At 43.3% G+C, this 10,855-nt stretch overlaps 1 protein-coding gene across 4 annotated transcripts in view; it reads right to left on the bottom strand.

Annotated features, from left to right (window-relative positions):
* Window positions 1-1,711: 1,711 nt before the first annotated feature.
* The window catches only part of LOC138612503 (suppressor of tumorigenicity 7 protein homolog), a 61,975-nt gene continuing 52,831 nt past the window's right edge, over window positions 1,712-10,855 (bottom strand). For 3 of the 4 annotated variants that reach the window (XM_069685803.1, XM_069685806.1, XM_069685802.1), the window contains 9 exons: window positions 10,146-10,300; window positions 9,068-9,165; window positions 8,696-8,810; window positions 7,884-7,956; window positions 6,801-6,903; window positions 5,655-5,805; window positions 5,439-5,531; window positions 4,725-4,867; window positions 1,712-2,147 (listed from right to left, as the gene is read on the bottom strand). In XM_069685803.1, coding sequence (XP_069541904.1) covers window positions 2,052-2,147; window positions 4,725-4,867; window positions 5,439-5,531; window positions 5,655-5,805; window positions 6,801-6,903; window positions 7,884-7,956; window positions 8,696-8,810; window positions 9,068-9,165; window positions 10,146-10,300 — 1,027 coding nt within the window. In that variant the 3' untranslated portion in view covers window positions 1,712-2,051. The remainder of the gene's footprint in view (window positions 2,148-4,724; window positions 4,868-5,438; window positions 5,532-5,654; window positions 5,806-6,800; window positions 6,904-7,883; window positions 7,957-8,695; window positions 8,811-9,067; window positions 9,166-10,145; window positions 10,301-10,855) is intronic. The other variant, XM_069685804.1, reaches the window with a different exon arrangement.

Here is a 10,855-nt window from a genome sequence, read left to right as displayed (position 1 = left end):
GTTTGGCCTTTTTTGGATGAGCTTTGCCGAGTCAAATAATATTCTGGGCATGTAGGCGCACACACTCCAACAGAGGAGCACTTCAAGCTACAAAAACACAGTGGAATAAAGTTCAATTAAAACACCAGCTTGTTATACTCAAATCATCTAATTCCTTCTCTTCTTTCACTGTATTTATTTACTCCAGTGTGTAAAAATGACCTGTGTGTATGTGTAAAGTCCTGTTTGCAAAGATTACAGCCTGACTGGTTACCTGAAAAATTACCTGTCTGACTTCACCCAGAATAAATGAGTCACTACATCACAAACAGCTTCCATGTTTAGACATGAAAACTCAGCATTTCTTCTGCTTCTCTCTCTCTGCATCAAACAAAGTTTAAGTGGACTTTTCTTTGTGTGTTTCCTAATGTAAATATGTGGTTGTGTAAATTGAAATCAGATGTATAGTGTATTGACCCATAATCTGTAACCAATAGGCAGACTGAAAATTTTAACCGAGTCACACACCTCACTGAAGTTTGTTGAATAAATGCAGTTATTGATGTTTGTCTTGCAGTTGTTTTGTTTGCTTTGAAGATCATTTCTAACTGTGATTACACAATTTAAAGGGCCAGTTCGCCAATTTTCAACCTCAGTTCTATCATGCTATTATGAGGAGCTAATGCCTTTATGGTAGAATAAAAATGCAATTTGGTTCTGTGCCTTTGGAGGACGCTATCCGCTTCTCCAATGAGGACTGGAAAACCTCCTCCAGACTACGTAAAACGCGTCATCTGGCGGAGGCCAGGGAGCTCGCTAAACTACACTTCCTCAATCTAGGACGCCGCCTCCGATGTCATGTCTCGTTCAAAATCGCCAGGTTTGAAATGTAGGCTGCAGACCTGAAGATTTTTTACATGATCCACCGGTATATTCTCGTCGTGTTTCGGATTCTGTACCACTCTGAGCCTGCAGTGAAACAGTAGTATTTCACTTCAGCGTCTCTCTCGCTGGGCCGTTCCTTTCAGAGGGAGAGGCGCAATGCACGCTGGGTGTTGTAGGAATGTATCATGGGCGAAACCACAAGCTGTTTGTACGACTTTCTCCACAGCTATGGCGCCAATTTCAAATATTATTGCTTCTATTGATTACAGAGAACACCAGCTTTGACTGACAGTGGCTTGTCCAGGGGTGAACTGCTCCTTTAAACATGTTTCAATCCTTTGATAGTAGATTTTTTACATCATACAGGAAATGGTCTGCAAACCTACCTGCCTGAAACTGTAGAAAAAATAGCTACAAACTAGAGACACAATGATGAATTGATTAACAGGAAATTAATCACCAAATATTTTGACTACGGATGAATCATTTCAGGCACATTTGGTTCTTAAATTTAAGGATATCCTGATTTTCTTTTCTCATTTTATACAGTAAAAAAGTTAGTAAACGAGTCTTTGTCTTGGACTCGAGGTAAAGAACAGCCTCCCTAAGAATCACCTAACACAAAAGCCAGGACTTTTCTGCTGCCTGTGGACGCAGATGTTAGTTAGACGCACAGAAGACAAAAAAGAGGATTCAGCAGATAAACAATAAATACCTACCAGGTTGTGTTTCACTGAGCAGCAGCTCCAGAGGACACTCAGCTGGATTCAGACCTCTCTCTGGTCGAAGCAGTTAAATTGCAGTGAATCAAAATGTGGGAAGAAGCCGTCTTGCAGCAATACACAAAAAGTCCTTTATTGTATTTTTTGTCTTCTCACTTTTTAATGATGGCAATTGATCACCTCTTTTTGTACAACAAAAGAACAGCTTTAAATGATCGAAAACCCAAAAAATGCAAACATATCAAATAAAGTCAAAACCAATTGTGGATTCCATCATTTTGCCTTTTTGTCCCTTGCCTCCTCCTGTAGTCCTCGTCTGTCCTCAGTTTGGTTTGAACTCTTGGCACAAAGGTGTGTCAGTCCAGTCCAATTTCAGCGTTCTGGGTTTCAGTTCAGCTGGTTCTGTCTGAAAGGAGGTTTGCAGGCTCCTGGTCCTGGGTCTGGGTCCGGTCCGGTGGCTCAGGGTCAGATGCGGGTGAGCTGGTGCCAGAGGCTGGACGGCAAGATGCTCTCCACCTTCTCCATGATGAAGTTCAGAGGAGCAAACAGCGTGCTGAGGAACTGCAGGGAGACGAAACAACAACGTTTAATCAAGTGTACACACAATCCATGAGGAAGTAGCTGCTTTCAGGTTGCAATGATTTAAAACTACTAAACATGCATCTCGCCCCCAAACAGAACTGGTTTTGGACCACACATTGTTTCCACTTCTCTCTATCTAATCTACATGAGCACTTTGAGCCCGAGTACAGGAGAGCTCACTGTCTGTTTTGGCAACAACCAGTGAAGAGGAGCTGAAGGTGAAGGTGGAGGGGAGGTGGAGTTGGGGGCGATAGGGGCTCCACCCGAGCAGCAGCAGGTCATAGAGGTTCCCACTCTGTCAGATGGCAGATAAAAGTCATGACAGAGAGAGAGAGTGTGTCTGTGCCGCCTTCACCTGCATGCATCATCCTCACACATCGGATCACACATCTCTGCCCCAGCTTCAAAGAGCACTTCAAAGTAGAGGTGTGTGTGTTCCCCGTGTTTGAACTGTGTGTGCGGCTGAAGGAGGCCATCTTGAAATCCCCCCCAAAAAGTAGGGACGCACACCTCGGATACACGAGATTAGCATTTATAACAACTTTATAAAATGAGGGTATTATCTGTCACGGCGTGATCGCCTCACGATCCACGTTTAAGGTTCAATTTGACGGATGGCAGATGTTATTTAATGACTCGCTGAGCTTTCTGTTTGAGCCACCTTCAGGAAAAACACCTGGGCAGACGAGCGCAGCACATAGCATTTATAGCAAAGTACAACACGAACAGGGGAAGTTTAATTCATTAACAGAAAAGTCGATTTAAAGATACAAACTTTTTAAGTTATTCCTGCACCAACACGATATGTGTGTTAATGTGTCTGTGTGTGTGTGTGTTCTGCGCAGCGCCCCAGCACTCAGCAGGCAGATCACATCTGCTGATAAAGTCACATCAGGAGGGAGAGATGAGCTCACACACATTCCAGGTGAGCAGCACAGCGCTGCAGGCTGCAAGGAGGGGAGGTCGGGGGAGGCAGCGCCCTCTACTGGCTGCCATGAACACAGACAGTACCCAGCTCTGTTTAAAACTGAGGCTGGAGGAGGATGTTCAACTTCAGCTGTTTGTGGATATGAATGAACAAACAGTTACTCTACTAAATGTCCCTCTGTAGGTTGTAGGCATGCGATCCAACCTGTCAATATAATTCACTGCTACAACAGCACGGTTAGCAGGGGGCTACTTATCCAAGCTCCAAGTCCCCAAATGAGAGTTTAAGGGGAAATTTGTGCATATAAATCTGATGTTTCATATTTTGAATAACTAAACTAAACTTAAAGTTCTTTATAACAAAGTAAAATCAAAGTTGAGTTATTACCACAACGTTTTAAAGAGATCACAGTGATCCAAAACCTCTGACCACCTAAATCTATTCAGTTCATCCAAGTGGACAGACGTAGGTCCAGACCACAGACTGTATAAAACAGATGGACGACATGACAGCTCCCTAAAAGTGATGCCAAACCCTCTCTATCGCCCCCTGCTGACAGGCTGCAGTATAGGTCATAAAGCCCGCCTCCTCCATGTTAACAGATGGGACAAACTATGAAATCAAAATACACGCCAAATACATTCTTCTCAAACATGGTTTCTGTCATTATAGTTAGTTCTTAACATGCTGAAGTTTATTTTGAATTAGTTATTTGATGCTGTCAAAAGGATGATTGACAGCTCTGTTGACAAATAACGGCTCCTGCAGTCGATTTGTTCCGGATGAGCAGAGCAGAGGAGGAACAGCGAGAGGAGACGTAACTCAAACAATCACTACAGTCACTGAAGTTAACATACCTGTGAACTTTAACCTCAGACCAACACAAGAAGCTGTTCTGCTGTTAAACACGCCGGCGTGCAGGATCTTGTTTTTATTTAACTTAAGTGTGTGTTTAGGTTAGCAGAAGTGGCTACGGCGCCACCCGCCGATCTCTACTGCGCAGACTCCAAATGATGTCACCATCGCAAGATTTTAGCTTCAGTTTCGTACACTGAAACAGACGGAGACGCGTCGTCCATCTATATATACGGTCACTGGTCCAGGCTCACAACCTGTAAACGTAACGCCTTCAACCACGGCTGGCTCAGAGGCATTAAATATATTATTCTTTGGAATAATGTGATGATTTTGCAGTCATCGAGCTCTGTCACTGCACAGTTCAAAACAGATCATTTATACTGAATATATCGGTAGAGGAAAGGTCACAGGGTCATAATATCACATTAGATTATTCCTGTTGAGCAAGTGTCAAAGCACCGTGCCGGTGCAAAAAGGTCAGAGGGTGGAAAGATATATTCATCCATCCAGCACATATTATGGAAATGAAGCTGTTTACTAGTGAAATTTCTCGTTGTCATGCAAATCGTAGGTTAAGAGGAAAGTTCTGTGCTGGAGGAAAGGTCAGAGGGGCAACTAAATTATACAGACGTGTTGTTTTCAGAGCGTCCACAGAAACAGAAACATGCTTTGGTTTAATATCCTGCAGCAATAAAAGTTCTGTGTTGTCTATGCTTGAAAAAAGCTTCCTGTGTGTGTGTGTGTGTGTGTGTGTGCGCGCGCATACTCACGGCTTTAGCAAACACTCCCATGAGTTCGGGGAACTGGTGTGTGAGCAGAGCCAGCATGGCGGTGAAGGAGCAGAGACCGGCTGTGAAGAGGATGAAGAAGGGCAGCTCCTTCTTCGGGTAGACCGACACCTCGTGAAACACTGCTTCCACGCGGGACAGACACACGCACACACACACACAAACACACAAACACAATGTTACTTTAGAGATACACATTGGCAGCACTCTGATACTGTTTCTGACAACTTAACTTGAGTGTTGTTTGTGCCCCTTGCCACGCGAACGTGGCCTTGAGTCACATAATAAATACATTTGCTTTTAAGCTGTGTGCTGCTAACCCTGTGTGGATGTGATGTGGATGCTTTCTTTGTTGCGTGGCCTAGCTCAGGTTAGACAATCTAGAACCGAACTCTTCCTCTGTTGCACTGAGGAAGACGTTAAAGAAGAGGTGTGGGCGTCTGCACACAGACATGTCTGATCAGGTAACCTCCAACATGCAGCTTTATACAGTCCACACACGTCTCACAGCTGGAGCTCTATGTGTCAGCCCTGTGATTGACTGGCGCCCTGTCCAGGGTGTAACCCCGCCTCTCGCCCAGTGACAGCTGGGATAGGCTCAAGCCCCCCCACGACCCTGAACAGGATATTATTTTAAACCAGGTCAGACCAAAACTACATGTTGTGTGCATAGATGTGTGTCAGAGCGTCTCTTACTGGGTAGCAGCTCTCTGTCGGCCGTCTCTGTGCAGATGGGGTAGGGATAGAACAGGTGACCCTTCTCCAGAGGATACGGGATCATTCTGAACGCTGTGAACACACAAACACAAACAGGGTGACTGATTACTTCTTCAACAATGGAATAAAACCCCTCATGACATGAAGCCTGTCCTCTTTTTTTTACTGTGCGTGTGTATCTGTGTGTGCACTCACTGCCCTCCCAGGTGCAGTGCAGCAGGTTGAGCGCCCCCTCTACCCTTTTCCAGTGCTGCAGGTGGAAGAAGGCGTAGGCGATGGCCTCGCTGTCTCCTCGCTTTAGGATGTGTTCTGGAGGAAGAATCAGACTCTTCATCTCCAGCAGATACTGAGGAGGAGGAGGAGGAGGAGGAGGAGGAGGAGGAGGAGGAGGAGGAGAAAGGGAACAAAGACAGACGACAGACAGGAGAGAACAGCATTAAGTGACAGTAGTTAATCTTAATTTGACATAAATGGTGAATGAGCTGAGGTAAACTTTATCACCTATTTAGCAAAAACTGTCAACAGTTTCAGTCATTAAACTAGTCAGAGGAATTACCAACAACATTTTTTTCTCGTTTGTGTTTAGGTCCCTACAAATGATGAGGCTACGCTTGCAATATGAAACTTTTTACAGAGTCTGTTGGATCTGAAACGAGATCATTTCTCCCACAAAAACCTGAGCCACACAGTGGTTCAGCGCCGTAACGGAGCTCCGTCGTCATGCAGCCTTTGCCATTTTACATTGGACCAAGCGACAGAACCAAAATGCGCACGAGGTGTAAACAAACAAGCTGTTTCGCCTCTGTTACTACCTCCGATGTCGGCTCAGAGGCGGTGCGACTTCGCCCCACCGTTCCACCTTTGTGCGTTTTACATTGAAGACAGAGTAACAGAGGCGTAATAATCACGCCTTGTACTGGCAGTGTAAAAGGGGCTCTTAACAATACATCAACATGGCCAATATTGTTATCAACTGATTTAGCTCGTCTCCTCCATACCTCCTTATAACTCGGCTGATGAGTCAGGAAACATTTCAGAAAAGAAATGCCAAGGACATGTTTTATATCATGTAGAGTCAGCGTCACTGTTTCATAGTTTGTTTGTTTTTTTACTATCAAAAATATGATCTAATGTGCGGTGATAAAAACTATTCTTACTATTGGTGTGAAAAATCCAATGGAGTCTGGCTCTACCAAAAGCAGACTCATGTCAAAAGTAAATCCTGTTTCATGTAAACAGCTCGACACCTCCACAGGCTTGTAGCTGTGTTACACGGCACACACAGTGCGACCTCAGCAGGTGTGTTCAGAGTGTGTTTTATAGTGTTTGTCTGAGTCTCACTTTGGGGACGTGAGGGTTGAACTCCACCGCTCTGTGGATGGCTTCTACTGCGTTCATCTCTGCTGTGCTCAGCCCTCGCCTGGACGCTGCCTCTGGAGAGAATCTGCACACACAGAGACACACACACACACACACGCACACACACGCACACACACAATAATAACAGCTCGGTTAGCTCATTTTATGAAGTTGTTTCCTCTGTAAACAAACCAACGTCAAATTTACTGGCGGATTGATATGATCACAGTTAGTCCTCTGGATTGCGTGAATAGAGCCGCATCCCTAGCAACGGTCTGTTCTTCATAACAACGGTCTGTTATCGAGAAATAACAGACCTCAGAATGCCATAATTATAACCAAGTATTTAACACAGCCGTGTAATAACATAGGATAATGGATATAACACAGTATAAAAAAGGGATGTACAGCATGTAGATGTTTGGTTGTGTTTTCTCAGCATGTTTGGGAGTGACGCAGCCTGTAGTGGCACAGGATGGTTAGAGTATTTCATCTCTGGTTCTCGATGTTGTGTCATGTTACCCTTGCTGGTATTCTCTAGTGGTCTTACCTCATTTTAATATCCTGCTCTCTTCCACTCAAATTATATCAGTCTAACATCCATCTGCATGAATCTGCATAACACAGCTCGAGCTAAAATTACAGAGTAATCCTGTTGAATAATCATGATCTCAATATTGACCAAAATAATCATGTTGCCTGACTGAAGCAGCACCAACATGTGACTTCTGCCTCACATAAGTGGCATAAAAAAGGTCTAATGATGTGGTTTAATGTGAGCACCAGAGTATGATTGTGTTTCAGTTCACAGTCAGAAATAACTCGGCACCTCTGGGCGACCACAGCGAGACAGAAACAGTCACTTCTCATATCAAACCCTGAAGGCAGCCCTGCACCAAAGAGCATAACTGCTGCTGTAACTACACCAGCGCTCAGCTCTGTTCTCTCATTCACTCTGAACAGGCCCTCTGGCTATTTTCAGCTCCATCTTAAACTCTTAAATAGCAGAGCAGGTATGTCGAGCCCCCCGTATCAGCATTGTGGCCGATGAAAAGAGATACTCACTTGTCCGATACCGCCCTGGCTTTGAGCAAGGCTGCTGTGTAGCATATTGTTGCAGATTTAGGTAAGCTTATATCTGTGGAGGAGACACAAAGCAGACGTGGTCAGAGGGGGAGGGGGTGGTTAGTGAACAGACGTTTGGAGTTACAGGTGAGAAGCTGAGTGAATATAATAAGGTTGGGTTTCATAGCTCTGGGGGTGTTATCAAGTCTTAACTTTACTCTTAAGTGTGTTCTGCCTTTTTTCAATGATGTAAAGTGAACACAGATGATAAGACAGATTCTCCACTGACAACTTTTTCCCCCCTGATAAATCTGTCCATTATTTCCCTGCTTCATTTTTGGTCTATAAAATGTCAGACATTTAAAGAATCAGCAGATAACTTATAGCTTTGAACAAATGTTTTTAAAATTGCTTAATTTGTCAGACAAAAACTACAAACATTTAGATGCCAATCTACGTGCTATATTACTACTAAAATATGCAGAATTAAATCTTTACAAAAGTAAACGTCTCCATAAATTTGGATTCTGGAAAGTCTTTCAAATTGTACATAAAGAACTATGTCATACAAATTGAATTTTTTAATATTAGCACTCACTGCATCAAAAGGGGAAGTTAAAGTTTTATTTAAAAACATAATGTCTTGGATTTTCCTAAGATATCTGGGAAGTTGAGAGGACAAACTTACAGGAACAGAATGTAATAAACACTACACACTCACATAATAACTTAATATAGACGACTAAAGAAATCAGAAAGTGTTTATTCCTATGAACATAAAAAGTATTAAACTCTTTATGTGTGTCCCTCACCGTCATACTTTGCCAGAACCGCCTGGACGTCGGCGTAGTTCTGGAGCTCTAGTAGCGACTCCAGCAGGTTCTCGTGGATGTTGAACATACTGAGGAGAGGGAACTCCTTCATTAACTGGAAAACACACAACTGTTGTTACATGTAATACCGGACAGGGGGCGACACATGCACATACAGCAAGACAAGAGCTTTGGATTGTCAAATTAGAAACTTGCAATATGAGTGTTGAAAATGCTTGTGAGTGATCTTTAAGACCCTGGTCATTTATCTAAAGCCATCTAAATTAGACAGATATCAAAAAACATCTTCTGAGTCGTGTCTGTGTGTGTGTGTGTGTCTGTGGGTGTTCTGCTGGCGGGCTGTGCACTTACATCTCTCATCATTTTAACTGCTTCTCGTGTTCGGCCGAGCTTTCTGGAGCACATGGCCAGTCTTCTCTTTATGTACACCAATACGTTGGTGTCTCTTCCTGGTGGAGACACATGAACACACAATGTCACACATGCAGATTACATTTTTTTTTTCCTCACCTGTTGTCTATATAATGACATTGGAAGCATGATGGAACATGCATGTTTCCAGCTGTAGCACTTGAATGTGAAATGCAAGTATTTTAAACCTTAGACGGGTATAAAAGTTCAGGAACTAGTCAGTGTGTGTCCACGAAAGTGCTTATTTTTGCCACTGACATGCTCAGATTGTTCATCTAAGTATCTGCTAACATCACAGAATGGATCATGCAAAGATAGACCTTTTTGTTAAAGGGTAAGGTACCTTTTTTTGACACCAGAAACAGCCGTTTCATTCCTCTCTTCACAGCCACCAGACCCCATTAACAAAAACAGGAATTTAACTTTGCAGTCTTCAACTGCCTGGATCTGTTAGCTTTACGTGTTATTGCGTGTTACACAAATATTGTGCTGGATCTGGACTAAGCATGTGAAACACAGACGCCAAAAACCAGTACAAACAAAGGAACAGGCCGAGGATGCAACTCCCAATATTGAGTGTCCTGCAAAGTAAAATGACTGTTTTTGTCAGTGGGGGCTGGTTGCTTTGGAGAGATCAATGTAAGGGATGTTTCTGCTTAACAAATAGAGGTGTATCTTTGTACGGATCCTTTCTGTAAGGTTGTCAAACATTTTTACAACCTTCTGGGGCAGTTCCAAACTTGTTGTACCTGTTAATCATTTAGACCCCAAAATATGTAAAAAATAAATAAATAAATAAAAATAGGCCCCGGGATTAACAATACAGATATTACCCTTTAATATTTCTGAAGCTTATTATGAGATATTTACAAAGGGGGAAAAATAGATTAAAGAATTCTCCTGCTGCAATCTGACATTTTGAAAATAATTCCCATTGGCTCAAGAGGTGTTACAGCCAACAGAAGAAACATATTATCCTGATTATCATCACTATGGACACTGAGGGGTTTATACTCACTGTGCTGAGCTTCATACTGTGTACCGTGATGTTGGAGCTGTTGGCTGCGGCGGTAGCAGCCCTCTCCAGCTTTTAGCGCCTGTTTAAACAAACGTTCAGCCTCCATGATGGTTGTGGCTTCTTCCTCTGCCAGCAGGATGTACGCCGTCGCACAACTGCAGGAGGAGAGCGGAGAAGAAGACAGAACCGAGGACTGTTATTACTGCATTCAATCATTAATATGCCATCTCAATACAAAGGGCGCCTTGTTTGTACACGCAGCATGGCATCACTGTGCTACAAAACTGCTTTTGGGCCTCATGTATCTTACATTTAACAGCATGTGACAGATCAAAAGAAGTTTTCCTCTGAGTCAACCTGCTGTCACTGCCTTGATATGAGCTGCCAGCAACATACAGCGCTGCCACAATCCCTCTGCACTGCCTTTGTAGTCACACACGCTCCTAAAAATAAACCTACAGCGCCACGGAAACAAGGTTTCTTCCCCTATGGAGGATGCAGACACCCCGAGGACCAATCTGTGATGAGATGCATCATTCCTCCCATCGACAAAACCTGCAGGTTTTCTTTTTCTATTAGTTTATTTGAAGTCTATTAAGCAGTGTTTAATATTAGTTAGGGCTTTGGGATAAAATCAAGGATGTGAGGGAATGTTTGCAAGAATTTTGTAGATGAAAATAAGGATTTGAAAAAAGGACAGATGCAAATTT

This window comes from Semicossyphus pulcher, unplaced genomic scaffold, assembly GCF_022749685.1.
Source record: "Semicossyphus pulcher isolate SPU_LCO1_2020_fin unplaced genomic scaffold, fSemPul1.0.p SCAF_8, whole genome shotgun sequence".
In the NCBI taxonomy this organism is placed as follows: Eukaryota; Metazoa; Chordata; class Actinopteri; order Labriformes; family Labridae; genus Semicossyphus; species Semicossyphus pulcher.
Note: the sequence above shows the minus strand (reverse complement) of the source record. Positions and strands in the feature narration are given on the sequence as shown.